Source organism: Mercenaria mercenaria, chromosome 12 (assembly GCF_021730395.1).
Source record: "Mercenaria mercenaria strain notata chromosome 12, MADL_Memer_1, whole genome shotgun sequence".
In the NCBI taxonomy this organism is placed as follows: domain Eukaryota; kingdom Metazoa; phylum Mollusca; class Bivalvia; order Venerida; family Veneridae; genus Mercenaria; species Mercenaria mercenaria.
In genome coordinates this window covers 40,549,771-40,567,088 of record NC_069372.1, presented here as the reverse complement: position 1 = coordinate 40,567,088, position 17,318 = coordinate 40,549,771, and the positions used below count along the sequence as shown (strand labels likewise).

The 17,318-nt window shown below is 35.4% G+C and overlaps 1 protein-coding gene across 1 annotated transcript; it reads left to right on the top strand.

Annotated features, from left to right (window-relative positions):
* The first annotated feature begins 672 nt into the window (after window positions 1-672).
* LOC123534945 (lactase/phlorizin hydrolase-like) lies at window positions 673-13,217 on the top strand. The gene is made up of 16 exons (XM_045317435.2): window positions 673-971; window positions 2,264-2,382; window positions 2,528-2,785; window positions 3,119-3,302; window positions 3,616-3,840; window positions 4,177-4,300; window positions 5,522-5,682; window positions 5,851-6,063; window positions 6,404-6,508; window positions 7,030-7,157; window positions 7,623-7,880; window positions 9,461-9,644; window positions 10,067-10,306; window positions 10,736-10,862; window positions 11,761-11,942; window positions 12,514-13,217. Exons 1-16 carry the CDS (start codon window positions 833-835, stop codon window positions 12,711-12,713), a joined length of 2,847 nt encoding a protein of 948 aa, XP_045173370.2. The 5' UTR covers window positions 673-832; the 3' UTR covers window positions 12,714-13,217.
* The last annotated feature ends 4,101 nt before the right edge of the window (window positions 13,218-17,318 follow it).

Below are 17,318 nucleotides of genomic sequence, written 5' to 3'. Positions count from 1 at the left end.
TCTTTTGAGTAACTACAGCAAAGCACTCTTGAACTTGTTTGCCGGCGAATATTGTTTTATAAATATGGTAATAAATAAAAATGTTGATGATGATGATTATAATAATAATAATGTCACGGTATAGGACTTGAATATTAAAAAACGGGGATAAAATGTGTACGCGGCCGGGTAGCTCAGTCGGTAGAGCATCGGAACGGTATTCCGAGGCCCCGGGTTCGAGTCCCGGTCTGACTGCACATTTTTCTCACCCTGTGACAATAACAATTATTGTTATTTTGATTATCATTATAACTTAAAGACTACATGTTTGACTCCTTTTTGCCAGATATGATTATACCGTATTGCCGAATATTATTACTTTCAATAAATGTTGTTGGAACTTTCCACTGTGTATCCGAAATATTAAATAGCATACATTAGTATTACTTTCAAATAAGGCAGACTGCTTATAGGATCGTTCAGTAAACTGGATGAATGTGTTTGATGTCACAGGACAAATTTATGTCTATGTCAAATTTTAACACAAAGAACATTATACATTATCAGCTTATATCAATGAAATACATTTAATTAAAAGGTCATATTTAAACATACCTACGTTTCTACATGTATATAATTTAACGTCTTTATCACTTAAAACTTGGGGATTACTGATTAAACAGATATGAAATGCATGCATTCTACCATCTCTAATATAGTTTCATAATACTAGTATACACGTACGAGTTCAATTAATGTGACAAGTGTATGATATGCAGTTATAATTGAGATGAAAAATATTAAGATCAGTTCAGTCTGAAACAGTTCAGAAATTTAATTGAAGATATTCATTATGGTCCGGCCTCTTGTTCTTCTGACTTTTGTTTGTTATTTATTCGCGTCACCACCGGGAGCTAATGCGTTTCAAGACGATTTTGTATGGGGCGTGGCTTCTGCAGCATATCAAATAGAAGGAGGCTGGAACGCTGATGGTATGTTATATATTTTCTTTTCTTATTTAAGAATGTACGAGCGTTTTTTTTCCAGGACATCCGCCATTTTGAAAAATGTTTCTTCGAATATTGCTTTCTAACAAAAGTTTTGCCAAAAATTAATGCTACATAATTAAAATATGGCTAATAATGTATCATTTAACCAAATATATTATGCTTTTTGCGAAAAAAAAGTTCACCCTTATTTTTGGCTGGCATTTGCCTAAAATTGACACACAATTTACAGTGGGGTAGGAGTAGGTAATTTCAAATATCTATTAAAGTAGATCAGGTTTGGTTTTGATATTTTTCTGACTGATACATATTATGTTAAGCTATAAATAAAATAAAAGTTTTCAAGATAGCACTTTATAATATCTAGAAAATATGAATTAAAACAAAAAGAACAAAAAATATCGAAGTTCACCACTTTTTAACCGTTTTTTCTTAATAAATCTCTTAGATGCACGGAGACCCCAACTTTTTTTTCTTTCCATTTTGAAGCATTTTTGTGTGTCATTAATGCTGCAAAATATTTTGAAAATCGTCAGAATTTTTTTTTAGATCTAAATACGTTTTTCCATTGAAAATAAAGTGGGTGGGATAATTATGTCAACATGTAAAAATTAAAGAGATTTGTTACTGACATTTATGCTTACATATAACTGACATCACCATTTATTCATATTAACCTGAAAGACCTGAAATCCCTGTAAGATTAAATAGGATATTATATGTTTTATAAAGTACCAACATTTTTTCAATTTTACAAAATTTCAGAAATGCGTAAACAATGGGTGAAGAAAATACCCTATAAAATTAAAATGAGTCCGGTGACTTATGTTTTTCCTGCTCTTGTTTGTCTTAGAAACTAATGTTCTACAAGCTCACAGGGTATGAAAAAATTCTTAACGTTAGAAAAAATTCGCTCGTACATCCTTAATTAGAGTACTTCAAATATATATCTAAAATATTATTGTATATGTAAAATGTTTCACAGTCATTTTTAAACAAATTATACCATAAGTATTCTTTATTTATCCAGAAAGTCGAAAGAACGGAGTATACTCCAAATGTTCCCAAATGCGACGGTCAAGTTAAAAATCCTATTATATGCTGTTTTATATAATTATGATAAAAAGTTAAAACCTTGCCATTCTTCTTAAAATACCCCACTTTATCTTCTAGCAATGTAGCTTCTATGTCATAGGTCTTCAAACATATATGATTAACTTGCACGTTATTATGTGTAGAAAGTATTCGGTTCCAAATGACATTTTATCTTTATTCAGGGAAAGGTGCAAGTATCTGGGATACGTTTACACATGACAAAGGGGGAGACAATGGAGACGATACATGTGACAGTTACAATAGATACAAGGACCATGTACAACATCTTAAAGAACTGAAAGTGCGTATACTTTTTGTCTTAATATACACTAGTATATTTTTGTCATAGCCATATAATGGTAGACACTTCGTAAAGAATATATCGCTTGCTTCTTGAAGACATAATTTACACGATCAATTTAATCGCTATATTGTTTCATTCCTAGGTAACACATTATAAATTCTCCATCTCATGGTCGCGTGTTTTGCCGTCTGGTATTATTGAGAGCAAAAACGACAAAGGGCTACAGTATTACAAGAATCTGGTTGCCGAGCTGTTGAAGAATAATATAACCCCAGTAGCAGCTTTGTATCATTTTGATCTGCCAACGGCCCTCCATGAACAGGGTGGCTGGCTGAACGAAACAACAGTAGATCATTTTGAAGCGTATGCAAGACTAATGTTCACGGAACTAGGTGATTCGGTTAGTAGTCCTGGAAATATATTTACACGACACAAGTGTGTCTAATTTTCAAACTCTTTACACAATTGCTGCAAGGTTAAGATGATATTTAATTTGCTCTTATTTATCTAAATCAGAAAATTTTAAATGATATATACAGTTTTTGTATTTTATTTGTTTTAATATTGCCTAAGGTAAACACATTGCATTTAACTTTCAATCAACAAATCTCCAGGGTGTTTCTTATTCTAAGAAAAGAAATTTGTACTACTTGCGTTATGTTAAGAGATGTATATTCTTAAGCGAAAATGTACATGACATCTATCAATCAGTTTATTTATTTTGATGTTTAAGGTTAAGACCTGGATAACAATCAATGAACCCCTAAAAGAAGCGCAAAGGGGATATGGGGATGGCACATATGCTCCTGGTATCAAACAGGCGGGCACGGCTCCGTATACTGTAGCTCATAACTTAATACGAGCGCATGCCAGGGCTTACCATGTATATCAAAACGAATTTAAGGATAGGCAGAAAGGTAAATGTATATAAGATATTTTTTCTATGAAGGTCTAAGGTTATAATGCTGAAAATCAATCAAGCATCTGTTAGGGCGAATGACAAGATTTTATCATTTATTTATATATTTATACAGAATAATAGGGTTTGTAAGTTACAAGAATATTGTATATTGACATTATTTGGCTGTTTTATGATTAGCCTTGTTAGTTTTTTACAGATATTTTGAACAAATTTGAATTCTTTGAAGAGCGGCAATTTTTTACAAAGGCTATTCAAGGTATTTAAGTAAGTTAAACTGTGATTCAAATATTGTTTTCATATATTTGTAGGACTGATTGGCATTGTCTTGAACTCTGAATGGATGATTCCGGAATCTCCTTCTGATAATGAGGCTGTCTCACGTGCTATGCAGTTTACCACTGGTTGGTTTGCTGAACCTATTTTCGGTAATGGCGATTATCCGGAAATTATGAAAACCACAGTAATGGCACGGTCTACTTCTGGAACCTCAAGGCTTCCAGCATTCACCACCGACGAAATAGCGAAAAATAAAGGTAAGATTTACGTTGAACAGTTTGAAAATATATACAGCATTTATTTTCACTAAAAGTTGAAAACCAGTAACTTTTCATTTCTCTTTAATCAAGTAGCCTTTTACTTATATAATATATAATTCTTTTGATTAAGATCTACAGAAATTATAGTAAACACGCACATAGCAGAATATACTTTTTTAGACATGCTATAAGTAAACTATATTATATACGTAGTACTTCAACATCGTGAAAAAGATGGGCGTTATCCTGTTGATTAAGTACTATAAATTAAATTGTAATGCAGTCTCCCATGTTGCCGATGTTCTAGTACCAAAAAAAACATTTATATTCAAGGCTCCAGCAACTTCTTTGGAATTACAAAAGATCTTACCTGGAGAGTGAAGGACAAGAAAAGCATCCAGCAATCAAACGCCAGTTACTATGACGACTTAAACGTCGAAGGAACAGCTATTCAAAGGTCTTTAAGTTTATAAATGTATTAAATGTCAATGGAAGAATTATGATAATAGGAAAATGTCGAAACAATATAGAAAATCAACATCAATGAAATATCACTTGTACAAGTGTGTTTCAATAATTGTGTATATATGTGCTTATTGCAAAGGCCTCTTTGCCATCCTCCCTCTGTTCTGGGGAAGCCCAAAAACTCTGTCATCCTCCCTCTTATCTGGGGAAGCCCAAAGACTCTTTGTCATCCTCCCTCTGATCTGGGGAAGCCCAAAGACTCTTTGCCATCCTCCCTCTGATCTGGGGAAGCCCAAAGACTCTTTGCCATCCTCCCTCTGAGTTTAAAAAAAATTCTTTTCAAATACTTTGCACCAAAGTAAACCAAAACTGCTAGAGTCTAAAGGGACATACGACAAATCAAAACATATTTACAAATACGGATTAAAAATATATGTTTTGGAAAAAAATGGCGATAAGATGGTGACACAATTTCACGTGATTTTGCCATTAAATGTGCATGCATGTGTAAAGGTATATTCATATTGTCATATGAAGTATATTTTAAATTGTTTCAAACAAATTAATATTTCAGTGTATTACTCTATCATTCTGTAAAAATAGTCAAATTATTTTGAGACATTTTAAAGTATGGTTCATATATGTCTTAAAATTTGTAATCATCATCGATGAATACTAATTATAAGACATTTACAAGTGTACTACATCCCGGCAAAATTAAGTAAACCCTTGTTTGAGAGGTGGCAATGACTTCTGAAATATTTACAGGGATACTAAACTATCGAAGAGTAACCTGTATATCTACTAAAGTGCCATATTTAAAGTGTTTTTTAACTTCAAGATTTCACATTTTTAAATACAATATAGCATATGTTATAACCGTAAAACAAAATAAAGCAAACAAAAATGAGCATGAGGCAAAAATAGTACCGATGACTTTAAGCACATATTGTGACCAACTTTTAGTATGCGGTAGTTAAAAATGTTAAAGCTGGTGTTTAATCTACGTGATTCAATGCTCTTTTACCGAGCTCATTCTAAAATACAAGATTAAAAGTCGGTCGTGTTTATACGATATAGTTAGATAACATTCACCTTCACAATATGTAACATTCAGCATATTTAAAACATAGTTGTGCTATATAGAACCTGCAAAGACCTATGCTTTATTTGCATTAGGTGTAGTCCATATAATATCTGTACATGTCTTTAGGTCTCCCGAGACTGACCTGCGAGAACTACTTGTATGGATAAAAACGGAGTATAACAATCCCCTCCTGCACGTGTTTGATGGTGAATTCGGCGATTGTGGAACCCTGTATGACCAAGATAGGATAGACTTCATGAAACAAACCATGGTTGCGCTGAGAAATGGTTTGTTTCATTTCCCCATTATTTTTTTATAGTTTTTATAATTTTGTTATAGTTTGCATCTAAGACGAATGAAATAAGTTAAAAAAGAGCGTTTACTGAAAAAAGTTTTTGTTCGGTACATAGTAATGCAAGAGTTTGTCCATTATTGCTTACTAATTTCATTTTCAGCAATGAGCGACGGTGTACAGTTAGGTGGATTCTTTGCTGCGCAGATAATGGACGGATTTGATTGGACGGACGGCTATAAAACTAAGTATGGTCTCTACCACGTTGAGTTTGGTAATAAAGAACGCATGGAGAAAGCATCGGCACGATATTACAGAACACTGATTCAGCATAATGGAAACGAGTTCGCCTATCCAAAATACTTTGTTCCTGATAGTATGTATACTATTAATTGTCAACACTAGAGTTTAAAACAGACTTGCACATGAAGTAGAGTTTTGTCTATACACTTGCTTAATGTACAACAAAATGATTTTTAAAAACATAAAATGACTTTAAGTGTTGTTGTGTTTTTTTTCGACCAGTGATCGGGCTTATTCTAACTGACGATGTGCGTCTAAGTTCAGATAAATTTGTTTAAAGCTGTCTACTACTAGGTGACATAAATATTGTAGAAATTTGTTAAACCTTTCTTAGAAGACGTACCTAATTCCAAATGATCAACAAAACATATTAATTGAATGCATATTTATCTACTTCCCTGTATTTTACTAAGCTATCCGCCAGAAAGACGAGTTTATGCATGGGACCTTTCCACAGGGATTCTCGTGGGGCGTGGCCACGGCAGCGTACCAGATTGAAGGAGGATGGAACGAAGACGGTACTTATACTTTCAACCGTTTTCCTGTCAAATAAAAATTGTATAGTACTCTGTAATTTCCTTTTGATAAGACAACTCATTGGGTTTATCAGTCGGTATACCAATATTAGCCAACAACTATACAGTGTAGTAGAACTGGTTAACATAAGCTGTTTTTATATGAGCCGCGCATGAGAAAACCAACTATGTGGGCTTGCGACCAGCATGGATCCTGGCCAGCCTACGCATCGCGCAGTCTGGAGGATCATGCTGTGCGTACGTTTCTCAATTTCCAATAGGCATAATAAGGAAATGTATGGAGCCTGACTAACTGCCGGATAGCCAGACTGTTTGGATTACAGTCGGTATCCAATAACCAAAAACTATGGTATGATGGTTATATGCTGTTGTATATAGAGTCGTTGCCAGTAGCACCTGATCTGCCTTTACAATAGGATCTTTGTATGCATATTTTCAAATTCCTTATAATCCGCATTACAGCTAGCATATACATGAAACCAAAAGAATTGCTTGAATTTCAGGGAAGGGACCTAGTATCTGGGATAAATTCTCTCACAACAATCGGCTTGCCTATGGTCAGACAGGAGATGTTGCCTGTGATAGTTACCATAAATACAGACAAGATGTGCAGAATATCAAAAAATTAGGAGTAAGTCTACCGCTGCTTTGCGATAATATTAACTTTTACCCTGCTAAATATCTAAAATGGACTGGTCCATCATTAAGTTTGGGAAGTACCACTTACTATTCAAAGGGGTGTTCAATGAAAATTTTCTGACCGAATAGCGAACAGAGACCATGATCAGCCTGCATGGACGTGCAGGCTGGTCTTGGTAGGCAGAATCACTTGCTGCCAACAGGCTTAAGGTTATAAATCATGTGGTTCTTTTTTTAATGTAATTTTATAGCATAAAAGAATATATTTTCATTATATATTTACAGACGCGTTGTAAAGTAGAAAAAAAAGAGACATGTACTGCCAATCCTCTGAAAGTAACAATTTACTTAGAGTTTAGTACGAATTTCTGTTATTCAACGCAATGGCAATATTTGAAATATTTGAATTAGAGGGACGTAATGAACTTTATTAAATTCATTGTTTCAATGATTGCAGGTCTCACATTACCGATTTTCTATTGCTTGGAGTCGAGTGTTACCTGACGGCCGGTCCACGTCGCTGAACCAAGCTGGTGTTGATTACTATAACAACCTGATAGATGAACTACTTGCCAATGGTATCACACCAATGGTGACGCTGTATCACTGGGACTTACCACAAGCTCTACAGGAGATCGGGGGATTTGAGAATGATACAATAGTCGACTATTTCAATGATTATGCTCAAGTGTGTTTCGAGCAATTTGGGGATAGGGTAAAGTTTCTTATATTCATATTTCTTTCTAAGTTGCCTTCTGACAGGTTTTAATCATTCGACCGAGAAAAGAGAGAAAAAAAAATAGTGATTGTAGTTATTTTTGTGAACATCATTGTTTATACTAATTTGTTCACATGGTGAATGAAACAGATACAATGTATTATTATTCCAATGATATTGAATAATCTAAGTGAGACCAATCGACTGAATGCAGCTGCAAGACTTAGTCCTGAAAACTTTACTTGAAAGAACGAATCATTGCAATTTCTGTTTATTGTGTTGTTAATTTGGTCTTCTGCAAAATATGGAAGCTGAGATTTTATAACAACATATCAACATGCATTGTTGATATATTCAGGTATTTATATTTATCAGATTTATATTAGTACTGATGTAAATGAGCCGTGCCATGAGAAAACCAACATAGTGGGTATGCGACCAGCATGGATCCAGACCAGCCTGCGCATCCGCGCAGTCTGGTCAGGCTCCATGCTGTTCGCTTTTAAGGATGACTGCCCGTAATAGGCCTCAATTTCAACATACGCGTGCATACAACTTGATAATGTAAGCTTTGTAAAAGTTAAACGATAGAAATAAAGTGCATATTGACAAGTTATATAGTGACAGATCCTTTACATTACCTCCCCTGAAAATTTTGGTTTTTCATGAGTTATCTCCCCTGAAAACTAGAAAAAAATAATTTTCTCCTTTTCCCTACGGGGAATTTTAAATTTCTTTTTGATATTTGTATCAGAATCATAAAATGCAGCTTTCTACCGTAAAATTTTCTCGAAAACTCAAGCTCAGATTCTCATAATCAAAGAAATTATATATTTCACATAGGCATCAATGTTAACTTCAATACCGATTATCTCCCCCAAAAATGATAAAATTCGAAAAATCTCTCGGTGAAACGTTTTAAATTTTGAATGTCTTTAAAGTTACCAAATTTCATTTAAATATTACCATCCAGTTCGAGATATGAAATATGGCTATTACACCATGTTATCCTTAAATTATTGGAATTGGAGAAACTATTAGCGAACAGCATGGATCCTGACCAGACTACGCGGATGCGCAGGCTGGTCTGGATCCATGCTGGTCGCATACCCACTATGTTGGTTTTCCCATGGCACGGCTCAAATAACGATTAATCATGATAATCACGTTTGTTTTGTGGAATATTTCTTAGAAAGGAAATGTATACCTGCATTTACAGATGAAACATGAAATAAATCGGTGCTGCATATCGACAACAACTCTGAGGGAACTATTCCACATTCAAACATACTTTTGCAATGGCAGAGTTACTGTCATCATAGAAGCAAAATGAATCATGTAGCATGTTTAAAGTTAATTTAATACTTTTTTACTTTATTGCCACACCAGTGTAATTATAGGTAATACGAAGACTTCAGTTTTTGACGGCGGAGGAATACTAGTTAGTACCCTACCGTCGAAGACATGGGCGGGCGCCTTGGTAGAACCACCGACCTTCCGCAAGGCACCTAAATTGCATCCTCTGTGATTTTATGTTTAATTATAAAGATCTGATTATTCTGCAATATATTATGAAGGTACCACTATGGCTCACATTTAACGAGGCGTTTGTGGTGTCATGGTTAGGCTATGGTATTGGCGTGTTCGCTCCAGGTATCAACAGTCCAGGAGATGGAGTATACAGGGTGGCACATAACATCATCAGATCACATGTAAAAGCCTACCATACATACGATAAACTATTCAGACATAAATATCATGGTGAGATATGTTTCTTTGTCTACGTCATGGGTACATAAAAAAACATAATTTTAACAGCATGACTCAACCAATAAAAATGGTTAGTGAAATTTAATATTTTGAAGCTGGTCCAAAATTTAAGGCATCGGCCAGCATCCCGACTGTTAACGTGGAATTTGTTTTATTATTATATATTTTACATTTATATCAACTATGATATATTGATCTCATTATTATATTGTCGCCGTAAACCCATAGTGGTGCTATTGAAGGTACTGTAGTCCAGTACAAAAGTTTGCTTTATAATGTTGGTTTGAATAATGAAATCGTCTATCCCATCCTATGATTTATATTACAGCTCTGAAGACATACAAATGTATCAAAACACATACACAAAGAAACTAATGTCAGTGCTTTTTGATAATACTCTGATATTGTTCCAGGCAAAGTTGGTATAACGTTAGATTGCGATTGGAAGGAACCTATTACAGCATGGGGGATGGACCATTACGCTGCTGAGCGGGCGCTGCAGTTCAAACTGGGATGGTTTGCTAATCCTATCTATGGTAACGGAGATTACCCTGCTGTTATGAGACATGTCGTGGATAAGAGAAGCCGAGAGGAAGGTCGCAATGAATCACGATTGCCCGTGTTTACTGAAGAAGAGATAAAAATGAACAGTGGTAAGAATATTTCTAGAAATATCAATAATATAGTTTTAATATTGAAGGTAATCATATTCAAAATGTAGAGTATGCAAAAATAATGCGTATAACAAAAAGTGACAAAGACACAATCAAACTTCTCAAACTCCAAAGCTTAGACCAGATGCGTCGAACTTTATCTGCATAATCAACATTTTGAGAAAATCGACCACAAGCTTTGATACAGATTTATTTCCTTCGTTTTGTGGTAAAAATAACGGGAAGAGATATGTTTGTTCTTTTGATTCAGCAAAAAACTTGAACCGATGTGGACACACATTTCTATAAGGAATGCGGTCAGGTATAATTATTATTTTGAGAAATATAATTTGTAACATAGACTGTAAGCCCTATCAAATTTTCCGTTATAACAAAAATAACATTTTCTCTCTCATATATTTTGAACAGGCTCCTACGACTTTTTCGGCCTGAATCACTACACCACCCAGTACGTTCGACATAACCCTGATAACAGAAGAGAGAACTACGAGGGAGACCAGGATCTATACACAAAGACTGACGACTGCTGGCCGGGGTGACCGTCTTTATGTTTACAAAACATACAACCAAATTTCATAATCCACTTCCTATCAGTTGCTAAGCGATATAGTGTTCCTGCTTTCTATGTATCAAGAAGCTAGGCATTAAGGTCATACAATTCTGTTGGTATTACCCTTTTTCCATTGTTCCTTCAACATGTGTCTAAAAGTTACAACAATCTTTCACTGGTTAAAACCTGCTTTTGCCTGCCGGGTAGGAGTTTTCCGTGTTTTCGCCATTGCTTTCACCCATGCTGTAAATACTGAATAAATTCAACCGCTACTATAATTAAATAGTGCTTAAAAGAATTTTCATTCGTCTTATTTGCTTCCTGTTCTATTTGAAGAATACACAGTATGCAAGAATCTGTCACTGGTTATAGGTGTGGGTGAAAATATGGATCCAGCTCTCGGGTAACTGTTTCAAGAGGTAAACAGTTGCCATCAAATGAGATATTCCGTTCTGCATCTACAACCAGTGAAAAATTCTTAAAGACTTTAGACCTAGCTTCAACAAACCTGAATGAATTTTAAGATGCGAGGTCACAGTATTTGTCGTGTCTGCTATATAAATGGGTCGGACAAATCTTAAAAAGGATCCCTGTTTTACTTCGAGTGTGTGCACTAGATAGGAAAATATGATTGTAAATAGTGAGACTTTTCTCAGTCCAGTCAGTGTCAGTCTACCCCTTGGGTGTGCTGCAGTATACCCGTCATATTATGGTGTCAAAGAAAGCGTTTGGCCGTAAATGCACGTGTTCCTTGCTTTCAGCGATGATAAAAGATCTCTGTTGCAAGTCTTCTCGTATCCAGATTTTACATAACCTAAACTTAGAACTTACGACTGTAAATGAAGGCTTTTATTAACATTACATTTATTTTCGTCTGTTTTAGTTCGAAAGCAGGCTGGTTGAAGGTGAACCCCTGGGGATTAAGGAGTTTATTACGCTGGATACGGGACAGGTATAACAATCCACCTTTGTATGTCACAGAAAATGGTTTTGGAGATGACGGTGAAATACAAGATACTGGAAGAGTTGATTACTATAGGTCATACACAAACGAGATGCTGAAAGGTAAGGAAAAAGGAATGCACTTGATTTACATTTTGTAAGAATTCCGCATTGGAATAGTGTCTGTCAGCTATTTATAACTCGATTAAAGGTCCAATACTAAGGAAAGTGAACATTTTAATTTCTTTTAAAAAGCACAGAAACTATTTCATTTTATTGGAAAATGAAAGTTGGTATGTAAAAATTCGAAATAAATCGCAGTATATGTACAATTATTTTTCTATGAAGTATGAAGAAAGTTAAAAAGACCTGGGGGGTCATTCTGTCGATTCATTGAAATTTCAACATAATACACATACATTTCTTTGAGTTCCAAAGACCTTCTGTAAATTTTGACCTGCCAATCTTCATTATTTAGTGTCTTGCAGAAGTCTATGCACTGGCTATGAAAAAAATTGCCAACTCACTTTCCCTTAGTAATGGACCTTTAATGTTACTACTAAAACCGGTTTGAAGACATCCGACTGTTGTGTTTTTTTCATTTAACGAGGAAAGCAGCTGTATGAGTGAACAGGTCTTTAAAATTGTCAACTTACTAATTAAAATGAGTAAATTTTGTTCCGTATTATTGCAGCTATACGTCTCGACAACTGTAATGTGAAGGGATATATGGCTTGGTCTCTGATGGACAACCTAGAATGGACCAGCGGGTATACTATCAAGTTTGGCTTGTACAATGTTAACTTCACAGATCCAGATAGACCTAGAACACCAAAAGACTCTGCAAGATTCTATACCCAGCTTGTAAAAGACAACGGGTTTCCTAGTAACTGAATTACATATGACTGAATACAATTTTACCAATTTATTGTGCAGTATGGTACATGGAATTTATACATTTAGACCGCAATTTTCATTTCAACAAAATATCAAAACAGTACAACCCCTATTTTGGTCAGTTGTAAAGTGTATAGGACAGAAAATTCAGCAAAACTGATAACTGAAGTTTTTTTGTTGTTTTGTTATTGCTGTGATATATGTAAGAGATCCCGCAATTACTGTGGCAGAATTCTGTAGTAATATTTTTTGTTGGCTTTGGGGTTTCTACCTTATGAATCAGTGTTGTTTCGAATTTTTATCAGTATACGTAAATTACATAGATATAAACACTTTAGCCAATATTCTACATATAAATGCTATACATCTTTCTTAAAAGACAAAATTTCGTAGGGCTTTATTTCTTTTTCACGTCCAATATGTGGAACTTCATACTTTGGAATATAGCAGCAGCATACAGGCAAGCTGATAATCGTCAATAAAATAGATAATGAAATGAAAGCTTAGTTTATCCTTATGCTGTTTTCATTTTCACTATTTCCGTACTGGTGATATTTTTTCATAAAATGATAATTCCTGTTACCTCTAGAGTATGTTACCGATATGAAAGTTAAAGGCGTGATATGCAATACAGGACGAGATATACACGTGTAACTATTTTCATACAAAGACCAATGTACTCTCCGGGCAATGTTGATGAATTTCGTTCAGATTAAGTTAATGTTTATATATTTTTAATTATTTATATGTTTATAATTTATATGTTATTTTTATACTGAACAATCTGGCCTATTTTGAAAATGAGAGTTGAATCGTAGAACATATTCATGTCCCCTTGGTGGCCTGTTCAATGTACTTTGGTCTGAAGTAAGGTATAAAAAACTGGTGATTCTCCAAAACAATACAGACCATACATTCACAAAAAGACATTCATTCTATGAAGTTTAATTGATTAATTGCCATTGGTCCAAGCATTCTTAACTAATTTCCAGTATAAAAAAGGGTCATCGGCTTAACACAGACAATTACCCTAAAGAGTTTGACAGCTATAGCCTCAACTTTCTCCACTTATTCATCGGAAACCATAGTCAGCCACAAGGTCAATGTGACATTAAGATAAATACAGTGGAATCCTAAAAGTGACATCTATAGGCTTGGCCCAACCCCGTTATTAGTTACATCCCCTGATGATCTGTCAAGCTGAAACGAATACGTCACAAGTTTTTACTACTACTGCCGCCAGACTTTCAACACAAATACGTGGGGGCGGGGTTGGCTGGGAGCGTTCTATGAAGTTCCGAAGCTACAGACACAGCCTCCAGTTGTTTCAAAGAAACTGTTATCAGCCTTTTCAAGACTAATTGGAAGTGCGTCATCCTACTGAGTTTGACAGCTATAGTTCCAACCTTTTCCAACAATTGGATGGACACAGAATTTTGAGGTAAGTGGGTCAAAGGTCAAGGATAGTACAAAACCCATCTCATCTCCATTTTGAGCTCTTGAAACTGATAACTGTGTCCATCCATTGTGCAAAAACAGATAGACAACCAGGCTCATCATATAGTATGTCCCATTGTGCATAAAGAACGGTTATTACTTCAACAACCCTCATCAAGAATTATCTTGGTCATGTCTGTAGGTTTGAAGAGTAGATTGCCTTGTGTAATTTCATCCAATATAAGGTAATTGAATGTTGTTACCGATCAGACAAATGACCTTGCTTGTAAAACTTAAACAAATGTGAAATGTCTATGCTTTGATGAGAAGAATAGATCTCATATAGTTGATAAAAAAAGTCTTGGAAAAGTCATTGCAAGTATACTGTAACCTGCTTTTTGCTAGCTCACAAAGTGCTCGGGGTGAGCTATTATGATCGCTCACTGTCCGGCGTCCGTCCTTTAAACATCTTTTCTGAAACCATTTGGTGGAAGTTGATGACACTTGGCCTGGATGTTCCTTGGGTGGTCCCCTTCCAAACTTGTTCAAAGAATTGAATTCCACATAGAACTCTGGTTGCCATGGCAACCAAAATGAAAAACTTTAAAAATCTCCTTATCCAAAACCGCAAGGCACATGGTCCTCTATGAATTGTTCAAATTATGCCCCTGGGATGAAAAGAGGCCCGGCCCCGGGGGTTCCAAGTTTGACATAGACTTATATAGGAAAAACACTTTAAAAATCTTCTTGCCTGAAACTGCAAGGCCTAGGCTTTTGATATTTGGTAGGTTGCATTGCCTAGTGGTCCTCTACCAAAACTGTTCAAATTATGCCCCTGGGGTGAAAAGAGGCCCTGTCCTGGGAGTGCCAAGTTTTACATAGACTTATATAGGAAACAAAAGCTGTCACTATTGGTGACAAATGCCCCCGAAGTAGGCCCAAGAATGCCACAGTTGTATTCGCAAAAAATCACATATCATTTTGTGACCTTGACCTTAGAGGCCTCGGTCATAAGTGTGACACATCTTTTCAATATGATTAACATTTGTGTCAAATTATTTTCAAATCCCTTGATAAATGGCAGAGTTATGGACCAGACCAGAAACATCTTTGACTTCAAAGTGTGACCTTGACCTTTGAGCTATGGTCTGGGCCTTGCACATGACATCTCATCTTATTATAGGGAACATTTATGCCAAGTAATTTCATAATCTCTTCATCAATGGCAGAGTTATGAACCGGACAAGAAACTGACCATGTTAATCTTTGACCTCTACGTGTGACCTTGACCTTGGAGCTAGGGGTCTGGGTATTGCTCATGACACGTCGTCTCATTATGGTGAACATTTATACCAAGTTATTTCAAAATCCCTTAATAAATGGCAGAGTTATGGACTGGACACGAAACATACCCCGTTATTCTTTGACTTGTGTGACCTTGACCTTGTTTCAAAATCCCTTCATGGATGCCAGTTATTGATCGGACACGGAACAGGCCATGTTAACCTTTTACCTCTAAGTGTGACCTTGACCTTAGATCTAGGGGTCTGGGTCTTGCACATGACACTTCGTCTCATTATGGTGAACATTTATGCCAAGTTATTTTGAAATCCCTTCATGGATGGAAGAGTTACAGCCCGGACAAGAATTAACCGGACGCACGCATGCACGGACGGACGGACAGTGCGATTTTAATATGCCCACCTTCGGGGGCATAAAAACTTTAAAAATCTTCATTTCTGAAAGTTCAAGGCCTAGGCCTTTGATATTTAGTATGTAGCATTGCCTTAGGGTTCTCCAACAGGATTGTTCAAATTATACTACTGGGATGAAAAGAGGCCCCAGTCCCAGGGGTCACTTGTGTACGAGTTATATAGGAAAAAAGACTTCAAAAATTATCTGATCATATTTCCTAGACTGCTTAAGTATAATTACCTGATGACCCCATGTAATTAGGGGCCCACTTGACTGTGACCTTGACCTACATTCGTGTTTTTAAGATACAGCCTTGAAATTTGGATGACATAGTTTTGAACACCAATTTTAACACAGACTTTCAGTAACCATGAATGTGACCTACTGACCTACTTTCTTAATATCTGACAATCAGTTTTACATTTGAAACTTGTAGCTTATATCACTCAGGTGAGAGATCCAGGGTCATCATGACCCTCTTGTTTGTTTTGGGTTCAATGTCATATTTTAACAGTATTTCAGTTTTGCAATGACAGGCAATTAACCTAACCAGTGTTACTGGATTCTGTACCAGTACAATCCTGTTTTTTGCAAGTAACTGTCAACTTCCTCACATGAATCAGAGATGGAGGACGAATTATTTTATAAACAATGTCTTTTATCAAATCGTTACAGAAAACATATGCCTCACCTGAGGATTGAAATCACGACCCCGTGATCTGTGAATCCGTGCTCTCCCTATTGAACTAAGTTGATGGTAACTGCAACTTGCTGAGATAAAAGATGCTTGAAAGCTTTTATTCATTTGACCAAGATGACCTGCTTAAAAAATGAAGTACTTGTCTGGTACATGCCAATGCAGGGATACACTACATGTGACTCGAGAAATAAATAAATGTGCTATTGGCATAATAAAGTCAATGTACAATAATTGAACTAACAAAAGGCCATACTGGCATGATTTTTAGCAATTTTTATCGTTTAAAGGGGATATGAATGTAAAACTACAAGTGTAATAAATAATATAATAGTATTTATTTTGAATAAATTAACAATATAAAATAATTATACAATGTCATTGTCCGGCTCAGCAATTACAATGGTCTAGTACCAACAATATACAAATATATATAGGCCATTATACCCAGCACTAAGTCAGTCGCTAGTTACATATAACATAGATGAGCATCATCAATGAAGACTTTAGCCACATACAGAACAACAGTATCATGCCAAAACAATGGCCAGTTCTCTCAATTTTGTAATAATTACCTCCCTTGATGAAATGGGAGGACTTATTTATATAAATACAGTTTTTATGACAGTATAATTTGTAAAATTCAATATTTCTTTTCACTTACAGACTTGTAGATTACATTTGTAATAATAATACAAGAAAAATATTTAATGAATGAACAGAATTCAACAGCATTATGAAATTTTACATCCAGAATGGCCCCCAAAAAGCCA

Excerpts from the sequence above, each read along its gene's own strand:
- LOC123534945 (XM_045317435.2), top strand. The coding sequence starts at position 833 with ATGGTCCGGCCTCTTGTTCTTCTGACTTTTGTTTGTTATTTATTCGCG. Across the intron at positions 3,841-4,176 it reads CGAAATAGCGAAAAATAAAG|GCTCCAGCAACTTCTTTGGA; the intron begins GTAAGATTTACG and ends TTTATATTCAAG. Across the intron at positions 7,881-9,460 it reads TCGAGCAATTTGGGGATAGG|GTACCACTATGGCTCACATT; the intron begins GTAAAGTTTCTT and ends TATATTATGAAG.